Genomic DNA, 22,149 nt, shown 5'->3' with positions numbered 1-22,149 from the left:
GGGATGCGGGCGCGGCTGCGGGGCGCCGGTGGGGCTGCGGGCTCGGCTGCGGGGTGAGGGCTGCGGGCGCGGCTGCGGGGTGAGGGCTGCGGGTGCGGGTGGGGATGCGGGCGCGGCTGCGGGGCGCGGGCTGCGGGCGCGGCTGCGGGGCGCGGGCTGCGGGTGCGGGTGGGGATGCGGGCGCGGCTGCGGGGCGCGGGCTGCGGGTGCGGGTGGGGATGCGGGCGCGGCTGCGGGGCGCGGGCTGCGGGCGCGGCTGCGGGGTGAGGGGTGCGGGCGCGGGTGGGGATGCAGGCGCGGCTGCGGGGTGAGGGCTGCGGGCGCGGCTGCGGGGCGAGGGGTGCGGGCGCGGGTGGGGCTGCGGGCGCGGCTGCGGGTGAGGGCTGCGGGCGCGCTGTGACCGTGTGCGTGCTATGGCTGCAGGTGCAGGCGGGCGGGACGGGATGCGGACTGCGAGTGCGGGGTGGGGCGGGCTGCAGGTGGGTGCGCGGGACGGGAACGAGAGGCGGGTGCGGGGCGGGAGCCCTGCGCGGCACCCTGGCACCGCCCCCGCGCGGCCCCCAGGAGGAGGTGGAGGCGGCGGGGGCGTGGCGCGGCGGCCGGGGCTGCGGCTTGGGGGCGCCGAGCGCGGGGCGCACTGGGGCCAGGGGATGGCCGCCGGGGCGGGGAGGCTGGGCCCGTGCGCGGGGCGCACGCGTTAAGTTGCACCGCACGTGTAGGAGAAAGTCTCCTTTTGAGAGCGGCCGGGAGCCCTGCTCGACGAGGAGCGCACCCGGGTCGCCGCCGCGGCAGAGCGGGGTAAGCGCGGGGCCGGGCGCCCCGAGCCCAGGCGCCGGCGGCCGGGGCAGCCCCGGGGCGGAGGGGCGGGCGCCGGGTCCCCGCACGGAGGACGGGCTCGGGCGGAGCGAGGCGGCCCCAGCCCCGCGGCGCGCCGGCGGCTCCCGGCCTCCCGGAATTCTTTCGGGAATTCTTGGGAAGAGGTGGGAGCGGCAGGGCTGGAGGGCGGGACACGGGCAACTGCCTGGGGAACTTGGGGAATAACCGCGGCTGCTTCGCTCCCGGGGCCTCTGCCGAGCGCGGGGTCTCGGCCTGTAACGGCCTCCCCTGGGGACTCTCCCTTCGGGTGGGGAGCGGGAGTGGCCCCGGGACGTCAGGTCCGAGGGTCGAGGACGGTTTAAATACTTGACTACTCTCGACAGACCCCACGGCCACAGGGAACGGAGACCAGCTGTCTGCTGGCGTTTCGCATCGCCACGCTTTCTGCAGAGCTGTGGGTGTCTTTTAGGAACAATGTTGGCTCGCTTACTTCTTTTAAGAAACTTTTTGGAAGGTTTTTTTTTTTTTTTTTAAGAAATGTTTTAGTTATAAGTACCACGATCTAATTTCTTGACCCATATGCTTGTTACAGTATGTTTAAGTATAAAGAATTTACAGAAGAGTGGAAAAACACTTATCTGCATTCCACAGTAGTCCCTTCTTTCAGGGGCTGTTCTGACAGTCAGTTGCAGCGATGCGGGTGCATTTGCCTTGCCGTCTCCTCTGCACTGTAGTGAGCAGACTTCATCCCAGTCTGCAGAGCCCTCGGTTCACGAATATGTATGACTGGGACATTAGGGACAAGTGGAGTTCTCTGGTTTTTACCAAGATATCGCCAAAATTTGTCACTTAAAAGTGGTGCTATGCAAACATCCGAGACGTGAATTATGCTTTAGCTTATAGGACTCAAGAATTCAAATTGATGGTTTATGATGTGTGCATCACTTCACTGACAATCCATCAATGTGCTGTGAAATGTATTGCAAAACAAACATTAAAAGATTAAAGAGGAAAGGGGGGAGATTTCTTTTCCAAGAGTCAGTGTGTTCTAAGTAAACAACAGCTAATTTGGCACATATTCCACTAGTTCAGCAGTTTGATTCATGTTGAGATTAGCATCTCATAAGGACAATGCACGTGTCCCTGTAGTGTAAAGTAATTCACAAAAACTTTACTACTATAACAAACTAGACAATGCTATTTATGTTAGCCAGTGAATGTTATTAATGTCTTAACACCATCTTAAGATAATGAAATGTAACACAATGTCATTGTTCGCAAATAAGAAAAAGAATTTTGACACAATTTCCTTGAATATTACTTACATTTCAAGTTGTGTTCATTTTCTTAACAAAAATAACTTTTACACTACACATTTGAGCCTTAAAACTATGTGTATGTATCACAGCCGTTTTATAAAGCCTCACATATGCAAAGAATTTAAATAATATTAGTCTTTCGAGTGTTACCATTACGTGAACATGCACCTAACAGAACAAATAGGATATACAAATTTTTAGGATTTTACCTCAGTATCACACATAAATGCATGAATAAACATAGTTTTTGTACCATACTAAAATATCAGAACATTCCAGACAGTGGACAGGCCCTTGAGAAGTATTTCACCCTGTATAGATAGCATGATTCCCAGGATCTCTATATTAAGAAACTCAGCCAAACTCATGATTAACATACAGTGTCCTTGTCTCTCCACTCCACTGTGTTGTGGCCATTACCAGTACTATGTAACACTTGCCATATTATATTTTGATTAATTTTTTTTCAAGTCTGTCTCACCCACAGAATGTGAATGAACCTCCTGAGAGTAACACCATATCTTAATTAATAGTGCCACATACAAAATAGGTGTTTGATAAATATTCATTAAATTGAAGAGAGAAAAAAAATCCAATACATGTGATAATTAACAATATACATGTGTCTCTAAAAACAGTATGCTTTTGCCATTTCAATATAATGCATAAGGGGCATAAAGGGAATAAAATAATGATAAAGTTTAATCTTAATTTTCATTTTTACAGTGATGGAAAATTCTTCATCATGATAACTAAGTTAGTACTGTACTACTTTTTAAAAATCTCTGGTCTTCAAAAGTATGACTTCATAATGGTTGATGTGAACAGCTTCTGCACTCTCACATCTCCTTTAATTTGAAGAATTAGTGGTTTGCTTTATTTACTGTTAACAAACGAATGATACTAAATGCAAAAATCACTTAATTTTTTTGTTCAGACCACCTGATTATCTCCAGGAATTGATGTTCATTTTATTCACAAAACTCCATTTCTTATTAGCTTTAAAATTAATCTTTTATTCTAGAATATAGAAGAGATTTCTGTTGTACACTCATAAAAGTGGGTTTGAATTAGAAGTGAAATTATATTTATACTATAGAAATTATTACAAAAATAGAAACCATTTTGACAGATGTAATCTGTGTCAGTAATATAGACGGAAAAATAAAATATCACAATTTTCGGGCTGTGAGGTTTTGTTCACTAAAGCAAGAGTGAAGATAATATCTGAATTTGCTTTAAAATGACAATTCCAATTTATATGGTGGAGTAACAGGACCGTTCTTAGCATGTCAATAATATTTAATAATTTTAGCCACTTTGGACTCTAACCCATGTTTCTAAACATACGTTTTAGAGTGTGATCGAGTGATATAACTAAAAGGGCAGCTGTTGTAATCTGAACAATCTGCCTGGTGCATAATCCGGTGAAGTCACGCGGAAGAGGAAGGTATGACTGACCGAGTCAAAAGTCAGGAGTTTTCGTGCTGGCTTCAGCATTGTGGGCTGTGTAGCCTTCGGCAAATCACAGTATCCAGTCAGGGCCTCCATACCCCAATCTGTAAAATAAAGAGGATAAACTAGACCACTTCTGAGGTTCTTCTAGCCCTGTGATTCCATATTTCCTCCCTGGATGAACCAGATTCCTGAAGGATGTAATTTAGATTTATAGAGGGAAATTACTTTTAACTGACCAGACTGTGTGAAGTCAGTGCTTGGTATACTCTTCAGAAGGCCTGATCTGTGCTTTAGACAGGACGAGATCCTGTTGGGAGCAGTAATACACTAAAGCATCCCTATAATTTTCTTTATTTACCCTTACCCCCAAGCCACCCTTCAGGAAGTATTGGTAAATTCAGTTTTACTTCAAGGGAAGTGACTTTTTTTCATTATTCATTAAAAGTTTAGAGACTAATGCTTAAGTACATTAAAATTAATGCTCAATTACACTAAAATGTGTAAGTCAAATGTTTAAATGAAAACTTCAAGTGGTATCCTTAGGTCTTTCACAGCAGTTATTTTAAAAACTTTTAATGCCATTTAATAATTGGCAGGAGAAACCAGAGGACTCCACAGGGTAATGGAACAGGGAAAACATTTGGAGGGTTTAAAGAGGAAGCCCAGTATGGCATGAATAGTAGTGGAAGACAGTCATGTTTCTAATTATGCTCCAGACTATTTACATTTTTCTGTCAATTGAACTGAAGCTCAACCAGCTGTTAATTTTCTAACTTAATATTAGAACTCTAATTGTGGAAATGGTGACTTAATACTGATTTCTAGTAGGAATATTTATTTTATTTGAGTATTTCAAGAAGAAATACTGTGGTTAAAAAGTAAAGTTTATTTTTACTTTTGTCGTTCTTAAATATAAAAATTGAATACATTTGTTCTTTAATACAATTGTTTAAGTTGCTTTCAACTTAAAATTAGCTCTCATTCAGCTTTTTAAGTTACAGAATGTCAGTGACGCCTGAGTGGCTCAGCAGTTGAACGCCTGCCTTTGGCTCAGGGTGTGATCCTGGATTCCCGGGTTTGAGTCCTGCATGAGGCTCCTTGCGTGGAGCCTGCTTCTTCCTCTGCCTGTGTCTGTCTCTGCCTCTCTCTCTCTGTGTCTCGAATGAATGAATGAATAAAATCTTTAAAAAAAAATAAGTTACAGAATGTCAAAAACAAAAGAAAAACTGAGTTTTTCCCCTTTGACTCGGGATGAAAATGTTAATCATATTTACCTTAACCAAGACTTAAGAGCATATGACTTTTCAAGTATTTATAAACAATTTAAGATCCAGCCCCTCAAAGAACAATTAAAATTCCCACATAAAAGAGAAAAGAGAGGGATAATAACATATGGATGGCAGGTGTTTTCTATCCATTCTTATTTAATAAACAAATAGAATAAAAGAATAAGGTGCACCTGGCTGATTCAGTCAGTGGAACATGCAACTCTTGATCTTGGAATTGTAAGTTCAGGCCCCATGTTGGGTATAGAGATTACTTGAAAAATAAAATCTTAAAACAAAAATAAAGTATAATTTAAAAACTATTTCGTGTTTCTGGAGATTTGTTCTCTGACAATAAACAAATAAATAAATAAATATTTATATATAATCCTAGCAGTACTTTAAAATTATTGATAAAGAGGTTAGAAAAATGGTGTTTTATAATTTCATTGATCAGTTGATCTGTAGAATGATGTCTCCTTCCAGAGCATGAGATTACTGAAAAGTTAAGTAATAGAAACCATGCACTTTTTCATTTAAAATAAGGACTCCCCTGAAACTGTACAATAATAAACAATTTCACAGTAAGATAAAGGATACCCTTAAATTATATATTTATATATACACACATATATATATATTTTGTAATAATACTAGCAAATACTAAAATCAACATTATCAACTTAAAAGATCTATAGGAATTTTTTTGTAGATTTATTCTGTATACTATAAATATATATGATTTATATATTTGTATATATAAATATGCTATAAATATAGCATAGGTGATAAAACATTGGAAAAAAATGACAAAATGAACTCTTATCCTTTTTCAAGCATATCAAAATTGGTTCATTAGTTAAAGAAAAACTACTAATAAGACTAATATTTTAAAAACCTCAAATAAACAGTATTTGGAACCAAACAAATGATTCTAATTATAAATACCATAAAATTTCAAAATCATAAGAAAATACCATAAATAATTTTTTGCCAATAAATTTGAAACTTAGGTGAAATAGAAAATTTTCTAAAAGATATGAACTATCAAAATTAACTTAAGAAATAGCAATTTCAGGCAGCCCGGGTGGCTGAGCAGTTTAAAGCCTGCCTTTGGCCCAGGGCCTGATCCTGGAGTCCCAGGATTGAGTCCCACATCGGGCTCCCTGAATGGAGCCTGCTTCTCCCTCTACCTTTGTCTCTGCCTCTCTCTCTGTGTCTCTCATGAATAAATAAATAAAATCTTTTTAAAAATAAAATAAAACATTCTTCTATTTAAATAAATAAATATCACAATAACAGGAGAAGAGTATTGGATTTAGAAAACAAAAACCAACCAACCATTAACAAAGATTGGAAGGAAACTTCTTAGCCTGACAAAAGTTGAAACATCATGCTCAATGATAAAATTTGAGAAGCATTCATGTTAAAGACAAAAATGAGAAAAGATATCACCATCTCCACATTGTGCTAAGAGTCCTGGCCAGTACAGGAAGACAAGAAAAAGAAATAACAGGAATTAGAACTCAAGGAGGAAGAAACAAATCTGTCCTCAATAGCAGATGATTCGATTATGTGTTACATAGGAAATCCAAAGGGATCTCCTAACTATTGAACTATTAAGACTTTCTAACAGGTTTCTGGATATAAGATCAATATATAAAAACAATGTTCCTAAGTACCAACAGTAACCAATAAAAAGTTATAATGAAAAAACGACTTGGAACAAAAAAATTAGAATGAGTATAAATTAGGAATAAATCTAACAAAAGATGTTTAAGACCTTTAGGAACATTATCCTAAAGCACTATTGAAAGGCATGAAGAAAGTCAACATCAATGGATCAGTTGTGCCTATTGACGGGGGGAAACTAGATTGTAAAGAGCTAAATTTTTTTTTTTGTAAATTTATTTTTTATTGGAGTTCAATTTGCCAACATATAGAATAACACCCAGTGCTCATCCCATCAAGTGCCCCCCCAGTGCCTGTCACCCAGTCACCCCCACCCCCGACCCCCCGCCCCTTACCCCACCCCTAGTTCGTTTCCCAGAGTTAGGAGTCTCTCATGTTCTGTCTCCCTTTCTGATATTTCCCACTCATTTTTTCTCCTTTCCCCTTTATTCCCTTTGACTATTTTTTATATTCCCCAAATGAATGAGACCATATAATGTTTGTCCTTCTCTGATTGACTTACTTCACTCAGCATAATACCCTCCAGTTCCATCCACGTCGAAGCAAATGGTGGGTATTTGTCATTTCTAATGGCTGAGTAATATTCCATTGTATACATAAACCACATCTTCTTTATCCATTCATCTTTCGATGGACACCGAGGCTCCTTCCATAGTTTGTGGACATTGCTGCTATAAACACCAGGGTACAGGTGTCCCGGCGTTTTCATTGCATCTGTATCTTTTGGGTAAATCCCCAGCAGTGCAATTGCTGGGTCATAGGGCAGATCTATTTTTAACTGTAAAGGGCTAAATTTGATTCATCTATAAATTTCATGCAATTCCAATCAAAATTGAGTCTCAGATTTTCATGGAACTTGACAAGCTCTACCTAAATTTCATCTGGAAAAAATAAAAGGCCAAAAGTTGCCTAGACAAATATGAAGAACAAAATTGGGGGACTTGTTCTACCAGATATCAAGTATATCTAGAACTCTTGCCATTAGGTGTCCTGCTGGTTGGTGTGATCAGTCTTTTCTTCTGGAGATGGAAAACAATGTCACATGTTACTTTACCTGAAGCATCAGAGGTTCAATATTTTCCTCCTTTGTGCTTGTCTTTGTGGTTGAACTTTTCCCAGTGCCATGAGTGCCATGGCACTGCGGCACTATGGCCCTGTGTTGTAAATTTCATTGAGCCAGCTTTTAAAAGCCTAGTTCCCGTCTTGCTTTTTAGTCTAAGACAAAGCTAAATGTTGGAGTTGAAGCTATAGAGTAAAAGAAGAAGGAGTCTCTTGTTATTTTTGGTGAATTTATTGTGAATTCTGTTTCCTTTTTAAAAAGTCAGATCAGAACTATGGAAAAAGTGTGGTAGGTACATAATAACATGGGCTAGGTCCCATGGCAACTGGAAATTACTGTCTTAAATGTGAATGCTTGAAAAAGGCAGGTAAGGTATAAAAGATGCTAATGGAAAACAGTCTTTCCACCTGCTGGAAAGATAGCTGGATAAGCCTTTTTTCATTGTATCATATTTGTGACTAGCTCAGTCTACCATGTTCTTTTAAATTTGTGCCAAGTCAGAGATGGCAAAAAGCATCTTGGCCACCACTGCCTTATACCAAACTCTAGCAGACATCACTAAAGGAACATAGAACTCTTTCTGGCTAAGCCTATATGTGACTCTCAAAATCCTACTCAACCATGTTCCAGGTGATCACAAACAGTTAACACAAAATTAATTTGCCTACCCATACTCCAAGTTATACTACCTCTAATTTAAAAACCTAGCAACAATGTTTTCAGTGTCAAAGTATAGTCACAAAAGAGAATCAAGTAGAATGCAAATGATATCTTTTGAGTGTTATTCCATCTGAGTCTTAACTAAAAGTTGCATTTCCTAATAAGCAACTCTTTTGCAAGTTTCTCCTTCTGTACTGACCTGCAGATGCTGGAGTGCCCCCAAGGCTTGGTCTTCGGCCCCCTTGTCCTTCTCCCCTGCCCTTAGATAATCGCAGTCTAGTCTCAGGGTTTGATGATGACTCCCAAATGTTTCTCTCTAGCCTTCATGCTTGCCTAATAGGTGTCTCAAACTTAATATATTCAGAATAGAACTCGTGATTCCCATGCCTTTCCAAACCTTTACCTCCTCTACTTTCCCCATCTTGGTAAATGGCAGTCCCCTTCCTTCTGTTCCCTTGGCCTCTCCTCAGTCCTACCCCAACCCTTGACCTGTCAGTGCATCATGCTGGACCTATTTCAGAGTCTGCGCAGACCCGGCCATTTGTCACCACTGCCACTTTTGTGGATTATAGCGCAGCCTGCTCCCCAGCCCTCTGCTTTCACCTTTGCCCACTGCCCCTTCCACCCCGCACCTGTTCTTGACAACAACCAGAGGGGCTCCATGAGGATGTAAATCGGATGACAGAACTCCTCTGTTCAAACCGTCCAGCACACTCTCATCTCACGTGGAGTATAAGCCAGCGTTCTCATCACGGTCCGCTCTGATCTGCCCCTGCCCCGCCTCACATGGGCCTGTCTGCTCCCGGCCGTCCTCCCCAGCAGAGCACCCCAGGTCTGCCCGCCACTGGGGCCCTTACTCTGCCTGGATGGCATCCCTCAGATGTAAGGCCCAGCTCCACTCGGAGGTCACGCTCTCGGGGAGGCCCGTGCCGCGGCCCGTGCCTTCCCTGTGCCTGCCCGCAGCCCTCGGCCCCCCGCAGCCTGCGTTTCTCTCCTGCCCGGCCCGGGCCGCCCTCCTCTGCTCATCGCCGAGGGCCTCACAGGGAGCGGGCTGCCGCTCAGCCCCCCTCAGGGGCCACAACTCCGACAGAGATGCCACGTCTGGCTGGGCACTGAAGGAGCCCAGTCCCTTCTCCTCCTCTCTGTTCCCCCTTTCCTCCCAGGAGCTCCAGTCCTGCCCCTGCCTGAGGGGCCGACCTCTGGCTTGACCCCGCTGAGAAGAGCCCTGTCATCGCTTTGGAGAGAGCTCGCGCTTCCTGCCCTCTCAGCCCGGCTCCTGTCCCTGGGCCCCGTCCTGGTGCTGCGCAGCCCCACTGTCCCTCCACCCCCTGTCCCCGTGGCTCCCGTCGGTAGCCTTCTCTACCCCTATCCTGGAAGCACCTCCTTTGGGCCTTATTCTCCCACTTTTTAACCATTTTGCACCTCTCCTTTTTAACCGTTTTGCACCTCTCCTTCCTTTGAGGTCTGGACTTGTTGAGCAAGTGCTCTCCGAGCCAAGTCAACACTTCGTTCCCCCATTCTGCCTCGAGCCACTGGTCTGGACTTTTGTTTCTGTCCCAGTACTCCCACTGGCCTGGGCATTTGAGGATGAGCAGTGCCATCCTTGTTGTGAGATCAAAGGGCCTTTCTTTCCGTCCATCCATCTTGAACACACCGAGGAATGCTGACACTGTTAGTCACCCCCTTCTTCAAAGCCCTCCTCTGGCTTCCCTACGTCCGTGTTACCCCCATCTCCAGTGTCGTGGACGCTCTCAGAGTGTGCCTTCTGAGATGGGGACAGCCTTCCCAGCAGGTCGAATGGGCCCCGAGGGCTCCTGGGTATCCCAGAGAACAAGGCAAAAGTTCAATCTGGGTGGTGCAAAGTTGAATGTGGAAGTCAATTCTATAGAGAAGAAAGGGTGTTCCATTTTGACATTATCTGATATGATTTTGATAAGGAAACAAATACAAGCCAAAGAACGTGAATTTGTCTGGCAGACCTCAGCAGGCCCCATGGAGGAACGTCCTCCCCCCAACACTTTCGAGGGGTCACTGCTGCCCGTCAGTACTTGGCCTCAAGCTCTCACCCACAGGGTCACCCTTCGTCAAAGTGGTGACCACACACTGAGGGCAGTGCGTCCCCTCCCACCGCTCTTCACCCATGAGGTCCCTTCTCCCTGCTGTGCTGTGTGCTGTGAGCTCAGGAGAGGTGGAGCTGCACTGCAGGCCTCTGCCCGGCCTCACCTTGCTCCTTGTCTCCTGCTTCCTCCTAGACAGCCTCACGCATACCTTCTGCCACTACTTTTGATCCAGATGGTCACAAAACCCGTCATCATCTTTTCTTCCAGCCCCAGTTAGCCAACCCCCCCACAGTGTTTCTCTCTTCCCACAGCCCCCCTGATTTTCCCACTCAGGCTCAGAAATACAAGGTTTGTCTTTAATTCGTGCCTCTCTCTTTCATTCTCTGACTCTAGGCAGACTCTACATTCTGCTTTATTTTTGTCTCCAGACTGTGTCTCCTTTTCTGTCCTTCCTTTTTCCACTCGCCCTGTTGTCATCCGCCCTGGCTGCGGCATTCATTCGGAGATTACCACTCTTCCTGAGGCCCTGTCAGGGGGCCCCTTCTTTCCTGAACAGCACTTTCAGCACATCTTTCCGCTCTCCAAGTGATTCAGTGGCCCTCGATGTCCTTTCACTCATTTGTCCCACCAGGGTTTGCTGAGCGCCTATTATGTTCACAGTGCAGCCTGTCTAGCTTTCCTGTGCAGAAGCAGCCATTTAAAGCCAGTGCTCGCACACAGGGCCCCTGTTCCAGCCATGCCAGGTCATTCATAGTCCCCCTGCCATGGGAATGCAGATCTGGCCTTGAAATGCACTCCTGTCACTCTTCCCCTACCCAAAGCCACCTCTCCTAAACCCAGCTCAAATGCCACCCTTCCCTGGCTAGCTTCCCCTGGCCCCATGTTCTGTTATTAATATCCTTCTTCTCTAAAATCTCTCTGTACTTGCAGAGCTCCCCATTTTCCTCAATTTTCCTATCTCCACAAGTAGACTCCACAAGTAGACAAGATAGAGACCGTGTTTTTACCTTCACTGTATTCAACAGAACACGTGGCCCAGAGTTGAGCACAAGGTTGTTGCTAATAAATAGCCATCCATTGATATGAAGGGACACTCAACATATCCTAAAGGCTAAGGGGAAACCATACAGCTTTGAAAGTGAAAGTGTAACTGTTAGGAGAACATGGAAGCATCTGCATAAACTCTGCAACAGAAGATCTTGTTCTGCGGTAATGTCAGAATCAAAGTTTTTGCTAAGATAAAAATAAAAATACCATCTCACAGAGGTAATCCATGTCCACATACAAGTACTAGAGAATCCCACTGCCACCGTGGTGGATCTGTTATCTAAACGTGCTCAGTGCTGTAGCTCTGATGCTCTATGATTAGATCATATGCACCTTACAAAGTAAGCATTCATAGTGTGAGCTTCCAGGAGCTGCTCTAGTGTTGTGAAATGGCCTGATATTTTGACAATAAGAATAAACCCATTTTCCTCTTTCAAGCAGAAGGATATCTCATCCAGTCACCATGTTTGTCTCACTTGAGGCCAGCCCTCAGTGGGTCATGGGGTCCCCGGTGTTGTCATTTGTTTGTACTTAGCCAGCAGAGTTTTGCTGTTCTGGGTGTGCTTCACTCCTCTGCTGTCATTTTCTCCCTGAATTGGTATCAGGGATATGATTAAAAAGTGATATTGGTAAAACACCTTAAGAATAGCTGCATGAAAAAAAAAGGAACGTCTGCATGGTGTCTGGAGCAGACTGATGAGTATGAGGACAGGTGGATGTTGCTTCAAATCTGGAGGCTCCCATTTTCATCTGACTCTGACCCACAGTGCCAGCTTTCCCATAGGTATCCGGTCCTCTGGTTAATTTTTTGTTGTTAAATTCATTCATGCAGTTTCCAAAACAAAACCCAAACTGTGAAATGAGAGTAAATAGTGGAGCAGTAGTAAGACTCAGCAGTGAGTTACAGGATACAAACAGCCTGGCCCTTGCTTTGAGAGAAACTGGTAGACTGCCATGGCAGGAGAATCCAGTGTAAGCTTTATGCCATCAGTGATAACCAGTGTTAGGGTTCATGTTGCGTCTCAGAGATCCCAGGATTATTCTCCTCCGACATTGGGCTAATCATGTCACATGTATTGTATTTGTCCTCTGTGTGTTTATCAGGGGCATGATGAAAGAGATCTAAAGAGTAGAAACCGTAATGAAAGAACAATGAAAAAGGCGTCTGACTTTTTAAAAAATTAGAACTTTGAAACAAAGTAATGGTCATGAATCCTTTACAATGATAAATGTGATATTGTTACAGAAAATGCAAAAAAATATGAAAAGGAAATTAAAATCACCCAGTTCTAGAAACACTATGGTTAACACTTAGCATTTTGATATCTTTCTTGTTCTTCCTTTTACATGAATGAATGTGTGTAAAATATCTGGTATCACACTATAGTTTCGTATTAGGCTTTTGGCATTTATCATTACAGAATAAGTATCTTTTCATGTCATTGATGATCGTAAAAATTGTATCTAATGAATACCTTGTATTTCAGTAGTTATGAATGAACCACAGCTTTTCATTTGTGCCTGGATTTATTCTATAAAGAATCAAAAGGGACTGTATCGGTTAGGAATTCTTTTGTCTGCAGGCAGTAGAAAACCTAACTTGAACAAATAGAGTTTTTTCCTTCATATAAGCCTGGAGGTGGCTGTCAGTGTTGCTGCAGCAGGTCTACCTCGTCACAACAGGTGCCTTGGACTTTCTCAACCACCCTTCACATATATACATACATACATGCATGCATTTATTTATTCATTCATTCCTTTATTTATTTATTTAATTCATGAGAGACACACGGAGAGCAGAGACATAGGCAGAGGGAGAAGCAGACTCCCCGCAGGGAGCCTGATGAGAGACTCGATCCCAGAACCCTGGGATCATGTCCTGAGCCGAAGGCAGATGCTCAACCACTGAGCCACCCAGACATCCCTCCCTCACACTTACTGACATGTGCTTGCAAGGTGACTGCCCAGCCCCGGGCAGCACATCTATACTCACTATGGAAAGAAGGGGGAAGGGACAGCACAGGTACCATCTGCCTTTTTATTAGGAAACTAAAAGCTTTCCCAGATGTTCCCCAGCCAACTTCTTACACCTCATTAATAAAACCAAAGGAGGTAGGAAAGCAAAAATTTCTCTTCCCGGTCACATTAGAGGTAGGCAAGGGAGAGAAAGACCAGGAATGGGATCTGGGTTAAGCCAGATCCTGATGTCAGCCTTGGGCACTGTTACGTATTTAAATTGCTCATCCTTTAGTGGACACTTCTGCTTCTAATTATTCCTTTTTCTAAGTAATTCACAGTAAATATCCATTCATTCATCAAAATCTCTGATTATTTCCTTGGTATGATGTCCCAGGAGTAGACTTACAGGTTAGAGGTATCACAGCTTTTATATCTCTTCATACAGATTACTAAACTCATTTCCAGAAAGGCCTTGCCAGTGTGTGCCACCACACAGTGCATGAGCCACGGGTGTCTCTCCACTCAGGACACACTCTTCATCTTCACATCTTTAGGACTTACTGAGCCATGGCAGCTGCCAGACTACCAGCTAAGGATATGGATGGAAACACGTTGTAATTCTGTAGGTTGCGATCAGAGGTCACAATGTAACTTTAAGGGTACCTATCTGAAAGTGTTTATCAGCACCTGGACCTAAAGAACTCTGGAGAGGCTGAGCCAGCAAAGAAGAGTATCAAGATGCCACAGGCAGCTGCCCTACTGTCCTCGTCTGATTTACTAGTTGCATAAATATTTACCTAGCCTCATGTTTCTCAACAGGTTCACAATGGGCATTTGGGGCAGGGAAGTTCTTTACTGTGGGCGACACCCCCGTCACTGTGGAGCATTTGGCTTCCCTGGCCCTGCAGGGAAATGCCAGCCACACTTTCCGGGCTCTGTGACAAGCAGAGCCTCCCTTAAGGTGTTATGTGCCACCAGCCTTGTGGGGAGAACCTACCAGGCACTTGCACTGACTCCTTTCTGGTACATCATGCTGTACTCAGCAAGGCAGAAGTGCCTGCACATCTGGGAAGGTAGCAGAAAGAAGTATGACATTCCCCACACTGATCTTTTCTTAGAGACTTCCAGAAATGCACATTGCCCACTGTTCTGCCTGCAGACATCCAGAAGGAAAAGCTGTGTGTGCAAACCCCAACCTCAGAACTAGAATTAAGGAGAAAGTCTACAAGCAGTCAAGGTGGTTAAGGGTGGTTTTCTATAGAAACTCAGAGGGCTGTGCTTGTCTAGGGACAGCAAGGAGAGAGGATGCCATTTGTAGCTTAGCAAGGTAGGAGCTGTGGGAGGATCGAAAGAACCTCCTGGAATGTAAAGGAAGCAACAGCCACTAAGCCAGGGCTGTGATAAGGAGGAAGAGAAAACACAGGGCCCCCATGGTAGCCTGAGTTGGCCACTCTTGAAGGGAGAGTGGCAGTAAGTGACAGGTCAATAGGCCAGGCCCTGGTTTTAAGTTGAAGAAATATAGCACATGCAAAGGCCTAACAGCAGAGGTTCAGGGACCACAGGAAGCTTGGTATCACCAGAGTGTTGGATCAGGGACTGGGTGGTACACACTATGCAAGGCTTTTGTCCTGCACCCCAGAGGAAAATCTCCAGCAGATTGAAGGGAGGGGCTATGGACAGAGATGCCAGGCAGGGACCCTGTGACAGCCTGGGGTTGGGGAGAAGCAGGATGTAACCTGGGATGGTTCCCTGACACCTGACATCCTTCATGGAGGAATGGATTGTTTCATGTTCAGTAATTAAGTTTCTAAATTAAAATATTTTACTTCCTAAGAACATCCCCAAAAGAACAGGTGCCAGGCACCATATGGGACAAGGAGGCTGGTAGGATACGTGAATGGCAATATTTCTCTAAAGACCTCAGAAAAGGGCAGCCCGGGTGGCTCAGCGGTTTAGCGCTGCCTTTGGCCCAGGCATGACCCTGGAGTCCCGGGATTGAGTCCCACATCGGGCTCCTTGCATGGAGCCTGCTTCTCCCTCAGCCTGTGTCTCTGCCTCTCTCTCTGTCACTCATGAATAAATAAATTAAATATTTTTTTTAAAAAAGACCTCAAAAAAAAAAAAAAAGACCTCAAATGACCAAAGCAAAGGAAGGGTCGGAAGTTTATTCTAGGAGGGGGTTAACATTTGTCTATTTCTTTAGATCATGGTGAGTAAAGTTTTGTTTTGGATATTTGCCTTTGAACCAATTCATAAAAGTTAGTATTTTTAAACATTTTAAAATTCAAAACAAGAAGAGTATTCTTTAGTGTTGCTGGAGGTCCTACATGCACTTACAGCTTAGACTGCTACCTTGTGTGAAGAATGACAGAACAACAGAGCTCTTTGTGGTTCTAGTTCGAAGCTCCGGGCCTGCGTGAGCAGTAGTGACAGGGAGGACGCCTTGTAACATTGGTGCCCTGCATCTGGGGAACACTGCTGCTTTCACAGAGGAGGCCTGCCAGCCCCCTTCCATCTAGGAGGCCATGCACTGCACTGACCTGATGACTGTTGTCCCATCTTACAGGTGGCCACACAGGCTCCTGGGGACTGTGCAGCGAGTTAACCATTTATGAGACATTTGCAAAGTAAAAAAGAAAGCAAATAACAGAAAAGATAGTAGGTTAGTGTGTGGTAGAAATTATGAGGGTGGCATAAGGGAGAGTTGCTCTAATGTCACATGGACTAAAAGGGGGAGGTTAGGAATCGGAGCAGGCTGTGTACCCCACAGCACCAGCACTCCCTTGGACCGTGCTCTGGCAGAAAGCGGGATGGGTAGTGGGGAGCCAGGGCCGTTCTATGGCTCTCAGGGAAGTCATTTGTCTTTGGAGCTCCAGTTTCCCCAGCTCTGAAGTGAGGGCCTGAGTCGCCCTGGGCATCTCGTTTGTGCCAGCACGGGTGTGGTGTAATAGCTGGTTTTTATGCTGGCACTGCGGTCTCTATCGCTGCCCAGCACGATGTTGGAGACACACGCATGCATGCACACCTGCACACCCACACACACCCCTGCATCTGCAAGCGCACACACCCCTGCACACACACACACACACACTCCTGCACATGCACACACACCCTTGCACCTGCACTCTCACACACCTACACATGTGCACACATACCCCTGCACCTGCATGCACACACATGCACACCTGCATATGCACACACACACCTGCACACACACCCTTGCACCTACACCTGCACACGCGCACACACATACCCCTGCAATGCACACACAGCTGCACATGCACACACATAGCCCTGCACACGCAAGACACCGGCACACATACCCTTGCACCTGCACACACACCAGCACACACACACACGTGCATCTGCACACGCACACACACCTGCACTCACACACGCGCACACAGACCCACACCTGCAATGGCACACTCGTTTGGAAGTGGCTGTACCCCTACCCAGGGAGCCCCTCTTCCAGCACCGCCTCCGGAGGTCTGCCCCCGTGGGGTGCGTGGACCCTCCGGCCCCCTGCGTGTCCTCCTGTTAACCAGCACCGTTCCCTTGCAGGTTAGCAATCTGGAGCAATGGGCGACTGGAGCTTCCTGGGGAGACTACTAGAGAACGCGCAGGAGCACTCCACGGTCATCGGCAAGGTCTGGCTGACAGTGCTGTTCATCTTCAGGATCCTGGTGCTGGGCGCGGCCGCTGAGGAGGTGTGGGGGGACGAGCAGTCGGACTTCACTTGCAACACGCAGCAGCCCGGCTGCGAGAACGTGTGCTACGACAGGGCCTTCCCCATCTCACACATCCGCTTCTGGGTGCTGCAGATCATCTTTGTGTCCACGCCCACCCTCATCTACCTGGGCCATGTGCTGCACATCGTGCGCATGGAGGAGAAGAAGAAGGAGCGCGAGGAGGAGCTGCTGAGGGCCGAGCTCCCGCACCCTGGCCCGGCCGCACGCTGCGGGCCCGGCGGCCAGAAGGACAGGCCGCTGCGCGACGACCGCGGCAGGGTACGCATCGCAGGAGCCCTGCTTCGGACCTACGTGTTCAACATCATCTTTAAGACGCTGTTCGAAGTGGGCTTCATCGCCGGGCAGTACTTTCTGTACGGCTTTGAGCTGAAGCCGCTGTACCGCTGCGACCGCTGGCCCTGCCCCAACACGGTGGACTGCTTCATCTCCAGGCCCACAGAGAAGACCATCTTCATCATCTTCATGCTGGCGGTGGCCTGTGTGTCCCTGCTCCTCAACATGCTGGAGATCTACCACCTGGGCTGGAAGAAGCTCAAGCAGGGAATGACCAACCACCCGCGCGCAGACTCCCCCGAGGCCACGGTCCGGGCCACCAAGCCCGGGGGCGGGAGCGCCCTGGGCCCCCCCTCGCTCTCCGAGGCGCCCGCGGTCACCATCGGGTTCCCGCCCTACAGCGCTCCCTCGGCCTCCTCCCCGGGACAGGCCACCGCCGCGGGCTACCCCGGGGCGCCCCCGCTGGCCGCAGACTTCCACCCGGCAGCCCTGCCCGAGGCCCGCGCGAGGGACCAGCACCTGCTCATGACGGAACAGAACTGGGCCAATCAGGAGGCCGAGCAGCACACCTCCGCCAGGAAGGCCTCCGGGGCAGCAGCGCCCTCTGCGTCCCCGAGCCCCGCGGGCAGCACCGGGCAGCTCCCGCCGGACGACGGGACGGGCGGCGGCGAGCCCGGCCTGCTGCTGACCGGGAGCCGCAGCAGCCTGGGGGACAGCAAACTGGCAGTGACTCCCGACGACGCGGAGCAGCCGGTGACCACCCCAGCAGAGACGCACGCGCCGCCGCTGCCCCCGGCGGATGCGGGCCGCTTGAGCAAGGCCAGCAGGGCCAGCGGCGGCCGGGCCAGACCCAACGACTTGGCCATCTAGTGCTGGTCTCTCCAGACAGCCTCACAATAACCTCTTTTCTAGCAACCAAAACCAAAGTGCCGTTCCAGGCTGCAGGGAGACGGAGCCTGGAAGTGAGGGGCACTGGAGTGCGGGAGGGGAAGAGCCGCGGGAGAGAAGGCTTCTGTGTGTCCATGCTTGCTGTTCTTAACCCCGTGAGGTAGAGTGCCAAGACCGCGGAGGCGTGCTGAGGTGGGGGGGCGGGGGGGCAAGGTGGGTGCAGAACACCACCGGGGCCGCCTGTGCGGGCGTTGCCGTTTCTGTGGGTACCTGCTCTGCAGCGGTGGAGCCGCGGGGCTCTACCGTCCCTTCAGTCCCGGCAACGAGGATTTCCATTCCCAGGCTCTCCAGAGCCTCTGGGCGGCCCAGAAAGTCACAGACGCACTTAGCACTTATCTCTGTTTGATACTTTTAACTTAGAGTTGAATTTCATTTGGGATATTTGCCAAACTGCACTAAAAAAAGATTTAGAGCAAGTCCATATAGTGTCATTTGAGTTTCTGAAATTGCCTGTGAAGCCCAGGATAGCAAACTGTACGCTCCATGACAAGTGACGATGAGCAGCTACCCTCCAGAGGCAGAGATTCAGCCCAGGCGAGAGCCACAGAGGTCGCTGGTAAGAAAGCAGGTAGAAATGCAGCGACACTTGAGATAATTTTTAAACAGCTGAGGAAATTGAAATAAAAGTGTGGCAAGTATGCCTTAGGTATTTATTTTTTAAATGATATTTTGTGCTTTGATCTGAATTGTACAGGTATGCCTATTCCCCCCTCCCCATTTTCTTTAAGGAGAAATGAAAGAAAAATAGTCCTGTTAAAATGAATACTGACCAAGAGAATGCTAATTTGTCCCATTATATCCTAGTAAAGATTTGAACTTTCTTTGAAAGAAATTCTTCGACCTCACGAGTCAGCTAATTGCTATGAGAATGTACTGTATAAAATAAAGGCAGGGGAAATTTAAGTGCATTTCAAATACTTGAAGTTGTGAAGTTTTTGAATGGAAGGTTAAAAGTTTACTCTGGCCAGAAAAATTATTTATAAAGATGAATCAATGACCTACGTGTTTTAACAGTACAAAATAAAACTCTCTGAGTTTCCTAACTATTCTTTGTGGGCAGCCTGTTTGCTTTCTAAAGTGTAAATAAAAGTATCTGGGTTTTACTTCCTGTGTAAGTGCATGTGCTGTTTTCGGACGTGCGCCCCATTTGTCACCCACACAGATTGCTACACTGACGGGGGGAGGCTATTGATCTGCACGGGAATGGCTGGAAGGTGGCAGAATTTTCCGAACTGCACACCCTGCTGTCGTATCTTACTCGTGGTAATGCTGAGCCAGGTCCTTCTCACACTCCCAACTTCCACTGAGTATTGTCAGCCTTATTCAGCAAAACACAAAACACTTGCCAATTTGATTCATTTCTTTATATGAGGCAACATCAATTTCCTGATGATTTATCTGGGGCTACACTCCATCTACTTTGTGTTTCATATGGGACAGAGCAACCCACTGGCAATCTGATGAAAAGATTGCGATTCCCATTCTCAGATTAACGTGTGCACCTAGTTCATTAGAGCATTCTGTTTGCTGCAGAGTGAACTCAGATGATCTCCTCGGCTTGAAAAATGTTAACTTCCCATAAATATCCTGTCGCCTTTCTCAAACAGGTTTGGGCTTACAGAAAATTATTTGAGTGACTGTTTTCTCAATTCCCCCCAGGCTGGTGCATATAACTTGTACCACAGTGGATGCAGGGGAGAGACGTTCATTCATCACCTACAATGGATGCCTGAGACTTCAGGCAGTAGAACTTGAGTGAGAAGGGCCACCATAAAGTACTAGTTTGAAAAGCATTCTGATTAAAAAAAAAAAAAAAGCTTTGGTCACAATTGCACCTAACAGACAAAGTATAACTCACTAAGTGGATATGAACACAGGTTCTTTAGGTTCTACCATGATAAATGTTAATAAACTGCTTGGTCACCCATGGTTTAATTTGGGTGGGGGTGGAGATGAGAGTGAACAGTATAATCATATTTAGTTTTTACATTTTATTTTATTTTTTTTTTTTAGTTTTTACATTTTAAAATTGGATTTTCCCTCTCTCTCTCTCTTTCTGTCTCTCATGAATAAATAAATAAAATTTAAAAAAAAAAAAAAAAAAAAAAAGGGCAGCCCAGATGGCTCAGCGGTTTAGCGCCGCCTTCAGCCCAGGGCATGATCCTGGAAATCCAGGATCAGGTCCCACGTTGGGATCCCTGCATGGGGCCTGCTTCTCCCTCTGCCTGTGTCTCTGCCCCTCTCTCTGTCTTTCATGGATAAATAAATAAAATATTTTAAAATTGGATTTTATTCGTCATATGTTGATAGAGATGCCAGCATTGTGAATTGATCTCAGTCCAGTTGGCCCATTTAGTGCATGGGTAGGAGTGTGAAATTAGATTCACCTCCTTGAAAACCACTAATTTATAAAGAAGTAAAACTCTGCAATACAACAGTGCATGCCTATAGTATTTTTTCAGGGTAGTGTTCTGATTTCAATTCATGTAGAAAATGAAAGCAGATGTTACATTGTGTTGCTATTTAGGGTGTCAATGACCCCAATGACTAGGGTCCTGCTCCCTCATGGAGATACAAGCAGCGTGAAAGAGTGCTCTCTATTTAGCCAGTCACCATAAGCATTAATATTAATATACAATAAAAGTAGAAATCACCTTTCCCTATGGTCAAAATCCAGAGATTTTTTTCTCTAGCCTGTTAATTATTTGGAAATTTCTCTGAAATCATTTTTCTCCTGATTTAATGGAAAAAAAATGTTTCCATAAGCTTATTTTAAACTCAAATGCTCTGCCTAATGTATTTATGCACATTATCTTTTAATCTTCAGTATACAAGACAATTACTTTCTTGCATCCCTGTTTGCAGAAGCTGGGCCATCCTGTTGGCACTACATACATAATGTATGGCAATCAAAATGTCAAGCATTACTAATCCATCTCCAAATCCATTTATTAAAATTCTAAAACATTTCTTATATAGTCATTCACTTTCTCCCTTTTAAACTTTATTTTACTGAATTATTTTTCCCATGACATTAACAAAAAAGATACCTTAAGTTTCAAAAGAAAATAGAAAGGGGAAAAGAGCAAACCAGAATATTTCTGATCCATCCTGGCTTTCCTTGATCATTAAGTAAATGGCTAGATCATAGATTTCTTATACAAGAATACCTGGAATTAGAACTATGAATACAATTCAAATATCCTTTTTAAAAAATAACTTCATGAGATTTAGGTCTCTTTTCAATTAAGGATTTTTTCCCCTATTAACACTTTAATTCTTTAGTATTTATTTAAAAAGCCCTTTTTCTGAATTGTTTTCTTTTGAACTCTTCCTTCTGGTATTTGTAACATTGATTTATGAATTTCCAGCAAATAAATTCTTTTTTTTCAGCAAATAAATTCTTATACAAAGTATTGCATGATTTCAAAAGGTAAATGTTTTTGTAAAGATCAATAGATTCCTGCCACCACCCCACCCTATCCGCATGGAGTTCTGGATATTCTCTAAGTAACTTGTAAATGTGATACAAGTCGGCATTGTACATTAAAGTCCAAAAATGTATTTCTCATTCTAATTTTATATTATTACTCTGCAGAGCTGAAGTTTGTGCACTGTAAGATTTCTTATAGCCCCAAATATTTTTTTCTCTTTGATTGTAGAATGTCTCAGCAAGACTTTTTATGGTCAGCCAGGAATTTAAATAATACTAAGAGTGTGAACTGTTTGTAGTATTATGTTTGCAGATTTTTGGTAAGCAAATGCAAGTTAGATCATAATATTTACAAAACTCTTACTAAAACTTTATTTTTTGTGTTATAACAGTATCTTTCCTAGACT

General features: G+C 45.5%; 1 protein-coding gene across 1 annotated transcript; it reads left to right on the top strand.

Annotated features, from left to right (window-relative positions):
- Positions 1-636: 636 nt before the first annotated feature.
- Positions 637-19,413, top strand: GJA3 (gap junction protein alpha 3). The gene is made up of 2 exons (XM_072719798.1): positions 637-798; positions 16,901-19,413. The coding sequence occupies exon 2, from the start codon at positions 16,918-16,920 to the stop codon at positions 18,229-18,231; it is 1,314 nt and encodes a 437-aa protein (XP_072575899.1). The 5' UTR covers positions 637-798; positions 16,901-16,917; the 3' UTR covers positions 18,232-19,413.
- Positions 19,414-22,149: the final 2,736 nt, after the last annotated feature.

Source organism: Vulpes vulpes, chromosome 9 (assembly GCF_048418805.1).
Source record: "Vulpes vulpes isolate BD-2025 chromosome 9, VulVul3, whole genome shotgun sequence".
NCBI classification, from domain to species: Eukaryota; Metazoa; Chordata; class Mammalia; order Carnivora; family Canidae; genus Vulpes; species Vulpes vulpes.
Note: the sequence above shows the minus strand (reverse complement) of the source record. Positions and strands in the feature narration are given on the sequence as shown.

Excerpts from the sequence above, each read along its gene's own strand:
- GJA3 (XM_072719798.1), top strand. The coding sequence starts at position 16,918 with ATGGGCGACTGGAGCTTCCTGGGGAGACTACTAGAGAACGCGCAGGAG.